Source organism: Ptychodera flava, chromosome 5, assembly GCF_041260155.1.
Source record: "Ptychodera flava strain L36383 chromosome 5, AS_Pfla_20210202, whole genome shotgun sequence".
In the NCBI taxonomy this organism is placed as follows: domain Eukaryota; kingdom Metazoa; phylum Hemichordata; class Enteropneusta; family Ptychoderidae; genus Ptychodera; species Ptychodera flava.
The window spans coordinates 21,624,359-21,644,583 of record NC_091932.1 but is presented as its reverse complement, the minus strand read 5'-3'; the positions used below and the strand labels follow the sequence as shown (position 1 = coordinate 21,644,583).

Genomic DNA, 20,225 nt, shown 5'->3' with positions numbered 1-20,225 from the left:
CAACATGAGTGTTAAAGACACGTTTGTACTTTCCATACATGAACACAGTTTTTCTTCTGTGGTTTTGGAAGCCAGAATAAGGAATTCTACATGATTCACAGCTATATTTTCAAAGAGATAATATATCCATTTTTAGCTTCCATGTTTACACACATTAGCTGGTGTTGTACGGCTAGCAGCCTGTGAACACGCTTTCAATAAATAGCTGCTGGTCGTTTCCTGCTGAAATCGGTGTGCTAAAATATTATACCCTGTGTGTATCAATAATTAAAACATGTTTGGAAGGGTTTCCTAATAAGCATTTATTGACAATTACCGACTTTGGACTGCTATGGATATCTTTGACAACAGGTCTCCTGAACTTGATGAAACTTTATTCGTAGATTACCGGTTAAGGGCTCATTTATGAATTCGTATTAAATTGTTCCCAATTTTCAAGACATCCACTCTAAAAATACTTGTCCGATATCTTTTAAATTTCGCTTCAGGGTGTTTTAGGATTACTTTAATTTTATCAGATTTGTTCAAATTGTGGTATAACTTGAATCTTTCCATTTTTCGTGTCATTTTTGGTCAAAACATCAAAGTCTCTGAAGGCCCTTCAAAAGATTTCCAATTTCAAAATTTATAGTAGGCTTTAAGGGATAATCGAATTCGGAGATTTTATAGTAATGACAAAAAGTAATGATAAATTATAACTCGGCAAAATTTTCTCAATTCATATAAAATAAAGCTTCCTTTTGAAACATTCACCCGATACACAGAATTATATACAGTTCAAGGTCATCATGTTGGCACACACACGCAAGAATGGATGTAACTTTAATGCGTCCAGAGTTTTGAAAAACCATTTCCTGCCTCTATAACGATTACTTATGCGTTTAGAGTGGCAGGTCCGCCGTGGGTAGAGAGAAAGCGAGTATCAGAGAGCGCTGGCACAGCTGGAATTTCAGTTTACCCCCAGCCCACCCATACACAGGTGTTCGTCTCAACGGTGACGTGTTAAATATCTAATCTAATTCTGCAGAGACGCTGATCGGAAAACACGATTCAAAATCACTCCTACCAATAATCCATCCCCGTAATGTCACCGGAATGACAAATATATAATGCAATTATTTTCACAAAAGGTGGCAGATTTAGCAATTACTACGAATCAGCAGTATCATGATAATCGTTTGTTGGGTGAGTATGTGTCCATGCAACCTTCTGCAGGAAACAAAAGACGACAATAATGAGTGAGCGACAATATATTTTTGCATTTATTTTTACTTAAGTGACTGTTGCACGAGGAATGTCAACGACTACAATATGATGACGTACATGAAGCACGAAGTTTAATTTAATTGAACTATGGCGTGGGTAAGCAGTTCACAGGAAAACAGCTGCCGCTATTCACTAATGATTCGAATCCAGTCCATGACCGATAGGTGGCGCACGACTGTGACAACGAAATGAAATGCCGCTGTTCAGTCCAGTATATTGCGGAAGTAATTGTGGACTCCGGGTCTATTTGCTCTGAAATCAAGAAGATATAAAAAGAGGAAAACGGTCATTTAAACTATGAATTAAGGTAGCATGCGTCTCGAAAGTGAAAGACTTAATCTCATGCTCAAATTTCCGAAATGAAACTTTCTTGCCAAATCGACAATAAAAATCAGGGGTCACCGTGCAAATAATTATCCAAATTTCACAATATTTGAAATTCAAAATGGCCACCATCTCTGTTTAACTTGATGGGAAAAAAACTATATTTTGGATCTTCCAAAATCTAAGACGGTGACAGTTTTTTTTACTCAAAGAGCTTTAAAATGAGCCCCCACAAGTGGTAAATCGAAAAGAATTGTAGAAAATTGAGAGACCAAATATCTGTCCCAGGGGCGCGTTCTACCTAATTGCCACTGTTTTCGTACGTTGAGGGTTTAAAAAGTTTCGAACAAGACTATGAATAGCTATTTCAGACAACAGGTGCTGTAACAGTCAGGCCGACGCTTCGTTCAATGTTAATCAATCACCACAGTGTAAACTTATATAGAGCAAGACTTCCTTTCTGTGTGTACCACATTATGCATGCACACTCTGAATCGTAGTTGATAGGAAAAACCTTCCAAGTTAACGATAACCGACAGGAGAGATGTCATCATCTTCAAAACTTGCACTTGTCTCTCAAAGGTGGACTGGCGCTGGGGAGGCAGAATTCTTGTTGTTGTTGTTGTTGTTGTTGTTGTTGTTGTTGTTGTTGTTATTGAGGTTTATATTAGTCGTGTTGTTATTGTTGACCGATAAAATTCAACGAATATAACTATGGTGTTGTTGTTTCAAAAGTAATGTAGATGTCTATACTTAAGTAGGCCTACAGAGTGTACGTTTGGAGTGAGTTGCATCGGGTCAAATAAGGATAGTGTCATTGAAGTGTTTCTTATGACATCTACATTACGTTTGGAACAACAACAACACGACTTCTGAAACCATAAACAACAATACAAACAACAACAACCACCACCCCCACCAGATTTCTGGGTCCCCTGTGGCACTGTTTGAGGTTTTGATCAATTTTCAAATTTGTTTTTGTCCCTTAAGCTTGTTGATAGATGAGCCTTGTATAAATACATCCCATTGTGTACGATGTACAGTGTCACTCACTGTTGACATAGTCAGCAGTCAAATTCAGTTGTCAACGAATAATTCTTGACAAAAACTAATATTTCAATTTTTGAACGAAACACCTTCAGTCTCCTCATTTGGTAAGTTGTCGCCGTTTTATATGGGTCTTGGGCAACTAATCGAACGTACATCGGTCGGTACAACCAATACAATCTTTTGCATATTGGTTGACTAGCACGTACATGTACGACCATAATGTTATAAAACCGGTTAAGCCAGGGCAATTCATTCCTGCCTTTAGCATAAAGTAGCATGGGCCTCAAAATTGAAATTATTCTTGCCATTCTCTACCAAAATCAAGAATAAAAAATCGAGCGCAATGAACAAATGTAGGTGCTATGGAAACAAATAACCTTAAATTTACTCATACATTTGAATTTCAAAATGGCCGCCATCCCTGTGTCCGCTCTGAGGGTATAAATCAAATTTTTGACTTTCAAAAAAATGAAGACGTCAAAAAAGCTTGAAAAGCTGCGAAATGAATCCGTGCAAGCGTTAGATTACATATGGTCTGTACAAATTTGAAAGTCTGAATATTTGTCCCCTCATTCGGACTTTCCAATGTTTTCAATACGTCTGTAGGAGTGTTCATTTCAAAGCTCTTGAAGCAAGGAAAGTTTTCACCGTCTTTCTTTCTTTAATCGAAAATTGCATTTCCCCAGTATAGTTGACAAAGAAATTGTGGCCATTTGAATTTGAATTTCAAATATCGGCAAATATTAATGTTAGGTCATTTGTTTCTCTAGAAACAAACTTTTTCTTCTTGATTTGGTAAGGGAATGGTTGAAAATTTCGAGAAAAGTTTGAGCAAAAGTTCAAAGTCTTTCACGTTCGAGGCGCATACTACCATAATTTCTTTAAAATACAGTACCAAACGCTGAGCCTCATGGCTCTTTGGTTTGACCAGGCCCAACCAACCACTAACAAAGTGTATATTTCGCCGTCACCAGTCCATAAACTTTAACATCTTAGTTACACCGTAAACAAACGGAAAGTTACCTTGATCTTAAGCGCCGTTGTAGGTGCTAGCCGCTAGTAAGAGCTTCCCTCCCTAAATTCACTGGAATCATTGCACAGAGTCTCATCACAGCAAAACGTGCAGATGTCACTAGCACCGATGTTTTCGGGGTCATTGGTGCAGTCTGCTATGTTGCTCGATTCGAGACTTGCGCACTCCTGAAAGAAGAAAAATAGCATGCTGTAAAAATACATGTACCGACTCGCAGGGGCTGAAAGGTACACTGCCACCTTTTCCAATTTTGCAACAGTTACCATGGAAAGAGAAAATCTAACCAATCACAGATTTTAAGCGGGTGTCCGCTTTTTAAAACAGCGCCCTCACATGGGCATTTTGAATACCAAGGAACGCCCCTTTGGGCATATTTTGATTACAGGTGACTGTATACCTTTAACCAATACCACACTCTTTACCCTGGCTGTATTTCATTATTTATTGTCTTTTTTAATGCAAGTATGACGGATGATCTCATGAAACTCAGCTGTTACTTTATTATACAAATCTTATTGAGCACTAATGGGCATTACCCTATATAAGATAAGAAGTGATTTAATTGGGCATCTACCTATGTTGTCTGTACCAAATTTTGACTGTAACAACTCCATAGGTTATTAGTAATTAATACGAAACACCTTGTATATTTTCGCTTCGCTATTGTTGACCAGGCCCTCTGTGTCATTCAGTTATATTCCTGTCATTTGTCACAGTCTTTAGATTTCCCTTTTTTGTGGGGTGACATGAACATGTTTTGCTGTCCTCTCCAGTGCGGTATAGTCCTTACGACCATGATCACTGCAGCTGTCCCGGTGTTGATCAATTGATTCGTCTGCTATTTTAAACGTACTTACATTGGTTTCCTTACAGCCGACACTGTATACCAAGTTGTCATTCTCGTCCTTTTTCACACCGGTGAAGCAGGTTTCCTGTAAGGTCCGAACGAGCACAAATAAGAAAGGTGACCAAATCGTAGTCTGAAATTCAGATAGTACGCGCCTCGGAGACAGATATTCAGACTGTATCCCAAATATTTTATTCACTACTTTTCTGGCCTGCCCGCTTGTGGGGTGAAAGTAAAACACTGGGAGTGAGAACAATCTTTACTTAGGTATTCGAAAATCGATTTTCCCACAGAGTTAAAACATGGATGGGTGGCCATTCTGAATTTCAAATATCGGTAAATAATTGCTAAGGTGTTTCTCTGGTACCAAAGTTTGCACGGTGGCTCCTGGTTATTTCTCTTGATTTGGTTAGAGAATGGTTGAAAGTTTCATGAAGGTAGAATGCTGCTAAGTGGCAGTTATTCGAACTCTCAAACTTACATAGTATTATTTTGGCCTCCCACTTTTTGGCGCTCATTTGAAGCTCTTGGCGTAAGTAAAGTTTTCACTGGTTTAGCTTTGTGAGATAACACAGGGATGGCGGCCATTGTGAATTTCAAATATCGGTAAATATCGGCTAATATTGTTTCTCGGGTACCACACTTTGAATAGTGACCCCTGATGTTTTAGCGATTTTGAAAGAGAGTTGTTGAAGAGCACACTACCTTAATTCGACATGAAGTGAAGGATGTGAAAACTGTGAAATAAACAACAGTACTGCAATTCAGACTTTCTTTATTCTGTGACTCCAGCACAAGCCACAACAATCCACTGCAGCAAGTGAAATTGTACATCATGACGAACGTGATCATCGTCGGCGTTAACGTTACTGCATTCCTCCTCCTCCTCCTCCTCCTCCTCCTCCTCCTCCTCCTCCTCCTCATCATCATCATCATCATCATCATCATCATCATCATCGTTAACGTATTCACAACCATTATCATAAGGCAACATCACATACTCAAACACCATCTTAACTACTTAATTCATCACAACGCTTATAATCATATCAACATAATTTTATCGCCATCTTGAACGTCCTTTTCACCACCACCACTATCATCATCATCATCATCATCGTTAGTATTATCACATTTTTCACCGCTGACATGATTTTTACAACATACAGTATCGCCACCTTTCTTACCCCATTCCATCAAAAACAAATATATACATAGCAAGACAATTGAACGAACAAAAATACCGCTCATATCTCAATCAAAATATACTCACGTGTTCTCTGCAATAAGGAAGCCGTGCGTAGTCAGTTGGGTGACATTGGTTGTTGACATCAAACCATCCATCACAAACGTGGCAACTTGGACCTGCACAGATGAAACTACACCGATAAATGACCATGCATGGCTCGAACTGTCAACTTACATGTAAGTCGTATAGTGATGAAAACCGGCCGCTGGCGCTACAACGTGCATGTATATGTAACGATTACACGGTGCTTAATTGTTAAATGATCGAAGATAGTCGAAACCTTAAACCCAATGAGAAAAAAAATATGGTTCCTCGGAGTTTTGCGGGATTTGGGGGTGGAGGCAAAACTACAAATGCAGTGAAAAAAATTTTCTTTTCAAATTTTTACGAATTTAGTAAAATTTCCCTAAAGTTACATTGTTACTGATGGCTCGGAGTCGAGATTTTACAAACTGTCCACAATAATAGAAGCACAACACATACAAGCTGTGTTGACAGAACTAATCCTTTTTACAATAAAATGCCAAAAAGTAAAACAATTTCAGTGTTGTCTTTTGCCTGTCCTGAAAGTGATGAAGTCTAACACTTGAGCTTTTTAATTTTTCATCCGCCCTTGAATGCTATGCCTGCACACACTGCCGGAGAAAAAACATTGAACATGACTGACAAATTTCACATTGCAGCATTCGGTGCAGAAGGACACCTCCTTTGACATCGACGCAACCATGGGCTTCTTCGTCATGATCAATCTTCATGCATTTAACGCACTTCTCGTTCAAACCGATGCACTTTCTATCACACATTAGTAATTTATTAAACAAATCCCCGAATGTATCGACCGGACTCACGTGAGCAATGTTTTTGGAACAATTTAGCGACCATCACATTAATACATGACAATGGCACATTAAAGGTATACAGTCACCTGCAATCTAAATAAGCTTATGACCATATATGGTAAAAGGGGCGTTCCTTGGTATTCAAAATGCCCATGTGAGGGCGCTGTTTTTAAAAAGCGGCCACCCGCTTAAAATCTGTGATTGGTTAGATTTTCTCTTTCCATGGTAACTGTGGGGAAATTGGAACAGGTGATTGTGTATACCTTTAATACTCATGATACATTAACAGAACAGAACATTAACAGAACGGGTATTACTGCTGAAAGTCGACATCCGCTGCATTGCACAGGGTCTAAATAAAGACGCTATTTATTTAATTTCCTTGTAGACATTCTGCCCGGACTCCATGCAATAGTCTCATTCGAAGTCAAGTGGAAGCAAAAATAGAAGCATGTCAAAAATAATTGGCTGAAGAAGCGGCGATTCCGAGGAATAGTTTATGTATTCTTTCTGGCCTTATGCATGTTTTTTGTACACGTATACAAATTTCTTTTCTAAGAGGGCTATGTTTAAATTCAGTGTAATAACCTTGCAAGTACAGCTCATTATTTACAAAATGCAACTCTAGTCCGGGCCAACATTGTCCTGTTTAGTTTATTGTTTCTAGTGTATTTTGTCCCTAAACTTAGAGGTTCTCCAGGCTAATAGTGGGCCCTGGTTTGACCGCAATCTAGGCAAAGGTTTGGACGCAAAAATATACGTTCGGTGTAAAACAAAAATCAATAACGTAGGTTTGCCAGGGCATTATCACAATTTTTACCTGCCCTCGGCTATCACTTATGAAGGTGATATTGATGACAATTTCAGATTAGGCTCCGTCAAGCACCATCAATATTACTGTCATGAGCACTAGCATGTGACATATCGGGGATCCCTTCTTCGCTAGCAGGGTTAACATAAGGATCTACTGAAAGAATTGTATAATGTAGTTGACTTTGTATTTGAGGGTGGAACTAAACGACATATTGATTTCTCTTCTTCTAAGGCATTTTGGCGCAAAGAGAAACAAAGCCTTTGTTTCTGCTCAGGCATCACTAAAGTCTGCTATTGAAATCTCATAGTTGAAAGCTATTTCCAGATAGGCAACATGCTCCTTTTACAAAACACAGGCATTCCTATGGGTATTGATCCAGCACCATTTTGGGCAAATGTATATCTACACAGGCATGAGTATAGATTCATGTCAAACTCATTTATACCGATATAGCTCGTGCTCGGAAATTTCATGGATGCGCATGGATTCATCGATGACATATGTCTCCTAAATGGTGGTGGAGACTTTTGTAGGTCATACGAGCAAATTTATCCTGCAGAGCTCACGTTGAAGTGTGAGCATAATGGACAACATGCTACATTTCTTGAATTTGACACATCTATAGTAGATGAAATATTCGGCTATAAACTCTTTGACAAGCGCAATGATTTCAAGTTTATAGTGTGAATGCCAGATCGCGAAAGCAACATCCCTTCATACATTTTTTTATGGCACTGTATTGTCAGAATATCTCCGCATTGCTCGTGCAACACTTCTAATAGTAGATTTTCTTCCAAAAGTTGCCAGCCTGTACAACAGAATGTTATCTCAAGGAGGACAACAACATAAAATCATCAGACAGTTTCATAAAGCTATGTCAAGTCATCCTCAACTTTTTGAAAACTTCAATGCAACATACACCGAAAGACATCACGTGTAACATCAGACTCAGAATAACTTAAGGTGTGGTGGTACCTGATCAATACTACTTGGGGAGCCAAGGCAGTTGACGGTATTGTTTTCAAATCTCCGAAACAGTCGCCTTGGTAAATAACTGATGAACACTTAGGAGATTTTGATGATGTTATTTCTTTGCTGTATATTAATTGTTATAAACTAATCCTACTGATGTCATATCTTCATCATTCATATGACACAATCATAGAGAACCCATAATGATCTATTGCTTGCACTTGCATGACGTTAATTTACATCATTGCTGTATTTATTTCCATCCGAGTGAATTTAACTGTTTAACTACTTTTGTCTATATATAAAATTTACCGCAGTCTTCGTCTTCACCGTTGAGACACTCATTGACTCCGTTGCATCGCAAGTAACCTACGAGGCACACTCCATTATCACAGCGAAATTCATAGGATTCGCACAAACCTAGAAAGAGTAGAATTAGCATCATAGACATCGTAGACAGAGATAATCTAGGTGACAATATCAAAACTGAAGACAAAAGAAGTGGCGAAACCGTATCAGGAAACCGACCAGGGACACAATCCGATAGTTCAAGGGTCTATTGGATTGTCCAGTTAAAAGGGTCTAGTTCAGTTAAATAGTCCAAGGGTTGAATGTGCCTCGGGGACTAATATACGGACTAAAAATTTCACAGTATTGGTCTGATCTAACGCTTGTGGGGGCTTATTTTAAAGCTCGTGGAGAAAGAAAAATTTTCGTCATCTTAGCTTTTCGAAAGTTAAAAATTTTAGGGTGGCGGCCATTTTGAATTTCAAATATTGGTAACATTGTGCGACGGCCCTTGATTTTCATTCTTGGTTTGATAAGGGAACATTTTAAAGTTTCATCGAAAAATTTGAGTAAACGTTTAAATCTTTACTTTCGAGGCTCATACCACCTTGGACAGAGGCAGCTAGGGTTATTCCGTCGTTGTACGTTGGACAAGAAATTTTGGCAGCGATATTGTCTTAAGAAACCTTCGCAGATTCGTATGTTTTTCGCAGTGCATATTTTTTCGGAAGTGACCCCTTTCCAAACGCGGAATGATTGATTATTCAACAACGGTACAAGTTACCCATTTTCTTTGACCTTAAAAACGACGGAAATCTTTCAGTTGATTTTTTAAATAATTAATAATCCGTACGGTCTCCTGGGCAATCTTCTTCGTCTTCTTGGCCCGGGCAGTCGGCCCACTGATCGCACACACCATTTTGCGCGATGCAGTCACCATTACCGCAAGTAAACTCCCCCTCTGCGCAGGCTGTAGCATCTGTCGAGAAATTAAAATAAGCCCAATATATTATTTTATAGTCTGGTTGCCGGATATAACGAGATTTAATGGCTTATACACTGCTGTTATATAAGTGTCATTCTAAAGTAAACAACTTCAAGGAACATGATATGTGTTCTACCTGTATATTGAGACTTATATATTCTTACTTAACTAGTCATTGTCAATGACCAGTTACGTGCATGTTATCCTTCAACTGGACTAAATGTAACTGAATGGAAGTCAATACCATTTCCTGATTAGAATGTGTGAAGTGATTGTGCATTATCCTAAAGCCTTGTCATTCTAAGTCTTAACGCAAAAAAAAAATCAACACGCATATTTATGACATACCAGTAGGTTAATGTCGCCCTTGCACCCATTTTGAAAGAATTCTGTTCAGGCATTGCTGTGTAATGTACCAGAAATGTAAAAAAGTTGCAGTAAACCACGACAAAACACATAAAACATGCACATATACACAAATTGGTTCTGGAATGGCTCAGTCGTCGCAATGGATGAGAAAAGGTCCTGAGAAAATGACCACTGTGCAGCTATATATATTACTAATTTTGAAACAAATTGGTAGGCCCTATATGGTACAGGCATGCCTTTCCTGCGGATCTGGTTTGAGAAAATTAGAACAAAATGGGCACCTGGCGGCCATATTGGATAGTATTGTCAAATAAATCGACGTACTTTATGCATGACACACACCCATGTCCTTGAATCAATTCGAAACAAAACTATCCTTGCATATCTTAGTTACGGCCATGGACGTGAAAAATTAAACAAAATGGCTGTACGGATGCACCGACATGACCAAAACCACATAAAACTTCGCCGGACTTTATCCGAAGTGACTGATAAATGACTTATATATATAATTGTTAATGGCTGGAGAGGCCAATTGTGCATCCTCTGCAACCCTACTTCATCGGTATATTTTTCTTCTCTTGATTCAGCTGAACAATGAAAAAAAGATGGACACATTTGGTATTTTTTTAGGAACTGTCTTTACTAGGGTCACTTTCACTTCCGCCAATTACTGTAGGGTCGTAAAACAGTGGGTGGCCGAGGGGGTACTAGATCATCTCCTAGATACAATAAATAGACAGACATGAAATCCTATGAAACATACTGTTGAAAAACCGTTGACAGTGCTCTTTTAGGAGTTTGGGCAGATTTTACGCAAAGAAATAAAGTATAAATACAAGAAGTTCATTTTCAAAACGAGTATGAAGGTAACTTTGTATTTTGTAAACTTGAATTACTGTCTGATAGTTACGGTATCCGTCATATAAAAATTAAACAATATTTTGACATATTTATGAATTTAGTTTACTCTTTGTGCCGAGAAAGAAAAAAGAAAACAAAGAAGATAACAGGGGATATTGTTAGATTCACTACTTCTCTGAAGGCTACTTCGACCCGTGCGCATTGTTTTATGGGAAGGGGTAGGGTCACATCTATAGGAATGTGTTTCGTATTCCTTTGAGTTGGAGGAGAGAAAAACCTGTTCATGCACATGCCGTCATGTTGCAAAGTATTACTAGGCAGTTTAATGTACTGAATGGATTTCAACATTAATGTATTATTTCGATTCGGTTTGAAGACCACTAAATCGGCTTATCTTATATAATTCAGTTCCTTTATTGTATGTTACAATGATTAATTAATGATTTACTTCTTTAATCTTGTGGAATTCAGCTCCCTAAATGCATGTTATAGTTACATGTCAGACTAATCGTCTTAGTTGCCCATGTTTTACGAACCTGCAGAATAAAATGATTGAAAAACACGCAAGGTTTTATATTATCGTATAACATACACTACCGTGGTAATTTTTCCACTTGGCCATTTTACGTAATATTGTATATGTAGACCTAATATTCAGTGAAGTAAGGTTTCATAGAGGCTTTTGTTTTAAAAATATATTATAATAAGTTATTGTTCTAATCTCTGCTAAATGGTGAGTGGTTGACAATTGAACGTTAATGATGAATGCAGTAAAATTCATGAAATATAATAATGCCTGGTTCGAAAAATAGTTTGACAGCACATTCAATTTACACCTCTTTTCAAAAACCAAAGAACATTAAATAGTTCAACCCGATGTAACTGTTTGCTGTATTTTCAGTACGTTTGTTCTGTGTATCAACTCAGCATTCCATTCTACTCCCAATAGTGGGATAACATGTCCAGCATTAAGAATCCTACCTTTTTCTGTTTAGGGTTAAGTAATATTGACTAAAAAGATGTATTTTACCCATTTTGGCAAACAAAAAAGCCCCTGTATTATATCATCATTAATAAAATGCAGCTATAATTATGTGGTCACAAAATCAATGCCTTTAACAGCCCAGAAAATGCCCAAGACCGATAAATGAGAAAGCAATCTTTGATGAAGAACTACATGCAGTTAAGAAAAACTAGCTGTCATAAATATCCGACCAAAATGGCGTTTGTCAAGCCTCGTAACCAAGTATTGAAATTTGAATTCGGAATTTTGAGTATTGAAATTTGAATTTTAAAATTTGAAGAACTCTCTCGGCCATCGTAGTCTCGCACTCTGCATTTTTAGTTCACATTAATCCACGGGGGAATCCAAGAATCCAAGATATCATTCTGTAAAGGATGCACTCGGATATTAATTGGCGCCGAGGCAACGCTCTCCGCTTCGCGTTGGGCAATATGCTGCGCCATTGTCCTCGTGTATCCCTTTGCAGTGTGTTTGTAATAACCACACAACAGCGATAACTCCCTTCGCAGGCGGGTATACATGTACATCCAGTCAGGGTAAATTCGCTTCCTATAGAACTCTTTGTCTCGGATTTTACCCAAAATTCCCATGGTTCGTCGACGTCAAAAGTTTTTGCCATTTTTTTGCTATCGCCCTTGTTAAACTGACAGTGGAAGCCGATGTATTATTTGTCATACTACTGAAATTGCCGCAGACTTGTGTTATGTAATTTTCATACACCAATGAAAAATGAGCCTTCAGTCTTCTAGACGTTGTATAACGTTTATTAGGGATTGATCAGGTCCCTGATGCTGAGCTCATTATTTGAGGGCGTTCCACTGCAGTCTGCAATAATGTTTGTCTCGACAAGATACGCGAAAATACATATCACTACTACTTTTCGCTCTCAAGTGGTAAAAAAATTACAGTCGTAATATTTGATCGTGTTTTTGCTTAAAACACTCCTAGGTTATATGTGAAGACAAGGGCATAATCTGCCCATTGTCTGTAAAAGTGATCATAGTTTTATTATTTATGGCCAACTTGCTCTTAAATTTGCTTTCAAAAAACACAAACACAACACAAGCACGTTTTTCCCCATCCTTTTTGCCACAGCGAGAAAAGAATAGACATCAAATAAATTTTTTCTTCACTGTTACACAATATTGTTCGATACATGATACGTGAAACAAAAATCGTTTTTCCAATTTGACTTATATCTATTGAAAAGTTAATGCATTTTTACACGTCCTCAAGTACATGTATTTCTGGCCGATTTTACTCAAACTTATGTGTCAATATTTTCGGTTTTTTCCCCCCAGACTTCTATATATCAAATGAACCTCTTTGATTTACGATTGCAATCTTTTGGGTATGATATGTGTTTATTCGAAAATACAGGTAATCTCTGTGCAATCTTGATGAAGTGACCAGGCAGCATGTCAGAGCTGTCATGAGCTGCTAAAGAGTTATTTGGTCAGGGGGAAAAAAACCGCGTTAACGTTGATGATGGGTATAAAAAAGTGTGATTCTGAACTCAACAACTCAAAGGAAAATTATTCTACCTGTGTGATAAGACTTCTGCTTGTTTAACGAGTCACTGTCAATAGCCAGCATCTGATTTTATGTGAAAAACTCTACGCCACTTACTGTTTCTTTATCTTCTAATATCAACTTTGATTCACCCCATTACCCTTACAAATAACAAAACAAAACTAACATTTCTTCCAAAAGCAATTACCTTAAAATGCCCTCATTTATGTCTAGAGAAAAATTCACGCTATAGTAAAACAATTATTTAAGTAATTGCTGATGACACCTCATTACATCATTGACTAAATTTCACTGAGTACGCTGAATTTCATGGAGTCAAAAGACTTACTTGGCTGGGTTTTGAATCCAGTTAGAATCCCCTGCCCCAACCAACAATCGCTCAAAGCAGCATCTATCCATGGTCAACATAACACATGACATATTCCCAATTTATTAAATTAAAGGGTGGAGTCGTCAGAACTATCTAACATGTTTAACATTTCATCAATTGCCAACGTACTTGGACACATTGTTTACATTGGTCGTATAGGCCCCATACGATCTTTGAGCGCAGGTCCGATGACTGCCCTCCCTCTGATAAACAAATAAGTACAGAATGCTGAGCATGCCACAAATCTACCATGGCCCTCCTCCAAAACAAGAATCAATTTGCAACAGAGTGTTTTGTACCCGATAAATTACGTACGTGACATTCGATGTTTTATACATTTATCTCAATAATTTGTCAGACATGTTAGGTTAAGACGTATTTTAAATTATTATGCACAGACTAACAGAGCCAATACGGCATTGAGCGTACTGTCACTGACCCCCCTCCCTTTGATAAACCAATAAACACATAATGCCATGAATCGCTCATGAAACTTCACTCAAAGGTCGCCTGGGACAAGATGCATCTAGACTGTACGAAATACATTGTTCGAGTAAACAAGCAAGTCACACAGATGCTGTTCCCATGACCACCTCCCTTTAGAGATCGTTCGTTCTAGATAAGCTACTTTTGATGACAAAAACTTATTCGTTTAGAAAGTCAAGTGTATGAGCATTTCCAAAACATAGTTTTAATGATATTTCATGATTTACTACCTCGTTGGGGAGCAGATGAACACAGAGAAGGACTATAATACTATTTTTTGTTGACAGTGTCGAAATAGATTAATTAAATCCGTCAAGCTGTATAGTATTGTTCAGTGAGAAGGAAATCAAAACTAACAAATAGCTTTTCAAGTTAAAGTTCAAAAACTTCGTCAAATATTCATTCAAAGCTCACCTGTTCTACTTATTCTTATGTTGTTTTGCATATTTGAATTGTCTAAGCTTTTAATATGTTACACGTGATACCATGATAATTACTTCATGTAAGAGCTGATATAGTAACATCCTATTTCGATCGTTCGTTCGTTCGTTTGTTCATTCCTCCACTTAATCGTTCAATGCAAAGAGGAGACGTACCTTCGATGGCATATGCACAGATTGAAGCAACGAAAAATATTGCTAGCAAACAACTTCGATGGCCCATCTTTGTACAGTCACCTTTGCTTCAAGTCCTTCAGTATATCGAGATCCAATAAGTGCTATAGCTGACAATAAATTAAAATAAAAACTACATTAATATTATAGAAAGTAACAGTTTCGAAACTGTTAAACCATATGAACTTAAATCAACTACTATACCTGAGTGACACTCAGTGTTTTGTACATTCATCTCAAACAATATGTCAGACATTTTAGTTGAAGGGCTATTTTAAATTACTACGCACAGACTAACAGATGTTTGAATACGTGTTGTTGAAAATAATTTCCCAAGGCACCTCAATCAACTGTTTTGAAAAGATGCTTTCAATTTTCGAAATTCGTTAACCAAAGATTACATGTAAGAATGAGGATGGATGGCAAGATTGTCGATGTTTTCTACAAAAACTCAAGTTTCAAATGAGATATTACAAATAATTGTAAATTTTATAAAGTAGTATCAAGTTTTGAATTTGAATTTATTCTTATCAGTAATACCAAAATCGAGGTTATTTGCGCCAAAACTGTACGCTCTTCATCCTTCGCGTAAAAAATTGCTACCATACGAAACTTTAGATTCTCAGCTCCCTCTGCTTAGTTTTCATGTCATCTTCGAAAAAGAAAAGTTTGCTTTGAAAAATGTGTCTCTATTATGTGTAACGCCAGCTTAAACATAACGAATGCAAGGCCAGTTTCGTTTTGGAAAAAAAAATCTGACGAATCAAAGCTAGTCTTTGCATGCCACCTCGAAATAATGTTCCGTCAAACGTCATCATTTATAACGATATAACCTATGGCACCACTGAATACATAGATGCCAACTGGATGTAAGTAATTTAGGCAGGGGCGCGACTCGAAATTGAAGACTTAATTTAAACTAAAGGTAGAATGCACCTCAGGGACAGAAATTCGGGCCTTCAAATTTTATCAATTTTCTTCTGACCTACGACTTGTGGGGGCTCATTTTGAAGCTCTCGGTGAAAGAAAAACTTTTATGGTCTTAGTTTTTCGAAAATCGAAAATTTTATTTTTTCCATAGAGTTAACACAGGGATGGCGGCCATTTTGGATTTCAAATATCGAGAAATCGCAAGTTATTTGTCTCTCTAGTACCAAAGTTTGGACGGTGACCCCCAATTTTCATTCTTGCTTTTGTAAGAGAATGGTTGAAAGTTTCACTGAGGAAGTTTTGAGCAAAAGTTTAAGTCTTTCACTTTCGAGGTGCATATTACCTTAAACTATAACTTCCCCGCGGAAACTTTCAATCGTTCCTTAAGGAAATCAATTTTAAAATTTGGCGCTAGAGAGAAATAAATATCCCTATGACCAAACCATTAAACACAAAATCGCCACCATCCCTTGATAACTCTATTTGGAAACAACAACTATGCGATTTTCAAAAAATAAATAAAAATAAGCCGGTGAAAAAGCAAGTTACTCACTGAACTTCGAAATGAGCATCTACAATTGGTGAATTAAAAAGGTGTTGTAAAAATTTGCGAGTTCGCATATCTGTCTCCGAAGTGCATTCTACCGTAAAGTCAAATAAATGGACCAGTCAAATCATTTTCATTAACAAATAACAGTTTTTGGCTTTAAAAATTTCTATTGTAATATGCTGATCGATGAGCTTGAAGCTACCTCGAACTTACGGTCACATAATTTGGTAACATCAATCATTATATATCAATTAAAACATGTTGTCGCGACAATTAGCACTCGTCGAGTATCACCCATTTTATCCCTTGTAGCAGCTGTGCCTACAAAAGCAGTCTTTACGATATTGAAGGAGGGGAAAAGATCCATTCTACTTAATATAACGGTGATTTATTTGAAGTCAGCTTGTCGTTATGGGTTTGTACTGTTACAAGGCTGCATACTACATCAAATCATATTATTCAAACTGCTGGTTTACACCCTTTGAAAGATAATAACATTTAACATTTTTAAATCTTCCTTTGGGCAGGAGATTATGATGAAAAAGGGACAATTTCACATGTTTAACTCTTGCTATAAATGACAACTGTCCTGTGTTACATAGTCTTGATGTGCCACATGTGTTGCAACAAAACAATTCATTTTCCAAGGTCTGAAGTGATATATAAAAGGAACAAGAAAACAAGTGGCGCAAATGGTTTGACACGATTAGAACTGGTGTTAATGACCGGATTAGATGAGGCGTCCTTGCACCATTATTACATGCACTGTTGTAATTGATATTTATCATTTTCTGGAAAACATAGATTGAACGCTGTTAGTGTGAAAAAGTCCCGGAAAAAGTCAAACATAACAATGTAATTTTCTTTCACCTTTTGTAGCCCTGGAATAAAACCATGACAATTCAAATTATGTTTTTCCTTTGATTTTTGGAAACAATTACTTGTGGCTTAATTTTGATAAATTGATCATATTGAGTATCCTTAAGTGATTGTGCACTTAGCTTAAGAGAAATTGTTTGATTAGAGGGATGGGGTCGTCGGAACTCTGCTCAAAGGTTGCCAGGGACCCCTTCGACCGATATAAACACTGTATCTAGGGTACATTGGCGATGGATGAAAGTTAAAGGGACATAAGCTGTAACTTGTGGCAAACTTTTCAGTGTTCTGTTTCTGTATATCAACTACCGTGTCTGACCCTAATACTTTTGTCATGCTTAAATTTCGAGAAATCTTAGTAGTGATCATTTTTCATTGTTTACAAATGAATTCTAGTCCGGACTTGAATAGAATTTTCAACAACAACATTGGAGAATATAGGTTGTGTTGATATGCTAAATACTTGGCATTAACTTACAGTTCAGGGATCCAATGCAGAAAGTGTAGGGAAACCACAAAACAAAAGATCTGAAAAAATAGCCAAAAGATACAGCTTATGGAGCTTTAAATGTTTGTTAACAATGAATATCGTAAACTTTAAATGTTGCAGCTATGTGGACGTGATGCATCTGGACAACATGCATGAAATACACTGTTTGTGAACAAGAAAGTCACACACAACACGATTGGAACTAATTTGGGATAATTGGATCTTCATTGTTTTCAAATTTATCAAAATTATTACGTGCCCTATAGCTAAATGTTGCAATTTTACAAATCACTCATAAAAATGTGTGTTACTTCAAAAGAAAAGTGGATGAGATTACATTTGCAAATTAAATCGACATTACATCACCATCCAATTATCCCAAATTAGTTCTAATCGCGTTACACGCGCTTTTCCAACGGCAACCCCTTTAAGCATCGTGATTTTTGTCTGATATCAAAATACAAGAGGAACATGTTGGTTTGTGAGCATTTATCGTTGAACAGATACGACTTACCTACCAACTGCCGTTGTTCAGTGCTGGCGGAAAATGAGCTTGCCACAGGAGAACCCTCACTTAAGTATGTAATGCTATGGAATATGCGCATGCGTTGAAGTTTAATGCCCTGGAGGGTAGAGTATTTGGTTGGACGAACACTTCTCCTTAGCACTTTTATAATTGGCAATTCAACGCCAACGCAACAATCAGCAGTGTCTCCGGAGAGGCCAACAATTATTGGTTGAGGTTTTTAAGGTAGAATACGCGTCGAGGATAGATACTTTGACCCTCAAACTTTTACAATTCTCTTCTGATCAGCCACTCGTGGGGACTTATTTTATAGCTCTTTCGAAAATCGAAAATTCTATTTTTCTCCATATAGTTAACATATGAATGGTGGCCATTTTGAATTTCAAATATCGGTATATGTCAGGTTATTTTGATAATATTGTCAATTGAAAAATTGAAGTGCATCTCACGCCTTAAAAAATTTCAAATACAAAACAGCAGCGCTGCAAAGATGACGCACTCTGCTCATTGCAGATTCATAATTTTGTTGTCAACAAGAACATAAGGTTTTAGACACATGTACATCGAGTTTATATGATGTGAAGAGAGTGCCCTTTAAAGCGATTCCAGACAGGTCATGACATCGTATTTTGCGCACAGAAAAACATTGCAAAGTTAACGCATTAGGGTAGTATACGCCTCGAAAGTGAGCAACTTAAACTTGTGCTCAAACTTTCCTAAATGAAACCTCAAGTCATACTCTTGCCAAATTAAGAATGAAAATTACGGGCCACAGTGCAAATTTTGCTACCAGAGAAACACATTACCTGACATTTACCGAGATTTGGAAATCACAATGGCCGCCATCGTTGTGTTAACTCTATAAGAAAAACTAAATTTTGGATTTTCGTAAAACCAAAATGGTACAGAGTTTTCTTTTACTAAGAGCTTTAAATTTAGCCCCAACAAGTGGTAGATCAGAAATACAATTGCCGAAAATTGAGAGTCCGAATGTTATTGCTCGAGGCGCCTTCTATCTTAACAGTTACTTGTAACAAATCTAGATTTTGAGCGCCGTCGAACCATTGGCTCCACTACAACCTGTTACAACCAGTAACGCCAGATGTTTCCTGGTGTTACCGGCAATATTTTTCATAGATTGTAGAGACATGAGCTTACGACAAAGATAAAAATGCTTCTTAAAAAAATATACAGTTTACAATACATTTTATGGGTTTTGTTGTCGTTGCTTAAAGGTCAAATTGATTATAGTTTCATTCTCAACGTATGGTAAACATATTGTAAATGTTGTTTTTATATCCTTTCTGTAAATTGTGTCGACGTGTGTAACAAATAGCCATTGGGTGCGTCATATCACGTATGGGTGAAACCTGTAAATTTGTCATAACAATGCACATAATTTTAGAGCCGATGGGCCGTTAAAATCTTATTCCATCGATAATGTGAAAATGGGAGAAGCTGTCTACACATAATTTTCGCGGTAAAATTTAATGGAGGGAAAAGGTTGACAGCTTGCTTACGATACACTTTCAAATAAAACAACGTACTAAACACGGCTGTTTTACAGAAATATGAGGAAAGAAAACTATTAATACTATGTGCAGAGTTCAGTTGAATTATCTTGCTTAGGATGACTATGGTTACACATATTCATCAACGATCTAACAAAACCTAACTAATTAAAGTAGAAATAAACAATGATTCATTCCTGTGGATGTTGTTATTTTTGTTTTGTACAAGGTTCAAAATATTTCGCTGAGTGTACGGTATACGACAAGTGTCTGTACGGTAAGTATCGGCCATCTTTTCAAGTTCCAGGTAGCATTATTCAGTGAGACGATCAAGTAACTTTACCAGTGTCTCGGCTTGAAGTCACCGACAAGAAAACCAACTATAAGTGAAGTTCCAGCATTTCCAGTGAATTTT

At 37.3% G+C, this 20,225-nt stretch overlaps 1 protein-coding gene across 3 annotated transcripts; it reads right to left on the bottom strand.

Moving 5' to 3' along the window:
• Positions 1 to 1,239: 1,239 nt before the first annotated feature.
• LOC139133249 (modular serine protease-like) lies at positions 1,240 to 18,366 on the bottom strand. 3 transcript variants are annotated; one of them, XM_070699759.1, is made up of 9 exons: positions 18,288 to 18,326; positions 17,762 to 17,811; positions 14,910 to 15,037; positions 9,536 to 9,661; positions 8,707 to 8,814; positions 5,794 to 5,885; positions 4,531 to 4,605; positions 3,664 to 3,840; positions 1,240 to 1,518 (listed from the first exon to the last, which is right to left on the bottom strand). In XM_070699759.1, the coding sequence occupies exons 3-8, from the start codon at positions 14,974 to 14,976 to the stop codon at positions 3,697 to 3,699; spliced, it is 612 nt and encodes a 203-aa protein (XP_070555860.1). In that variant the 5' UTR covers positions 14,977 to 15,037; positions 17,762 to 17,811; positions 18,288 to 18,326; the 3' UTR covers positions 1,240 to 1,518; positions 3,664 to 3,696. The 3 variants fall into 3 exon arrangements, with proteins under 3 accessions (XP_070555860.1, XP_070555859.1, XP_070555861.1); XM_070699758.1 differs by lacking the exon at positions 17,762 to 17,811 and having other exon boundaries at positions 18,288 to 18,366; XM_070699760.1 differs by lacking the exon at positions 17,762 to 17,811 and having other exon boundaries at positions 18,292 to 18,317.
• Positions 18,367 to 20,225: the final 1,859 nt, after the last annotated feature.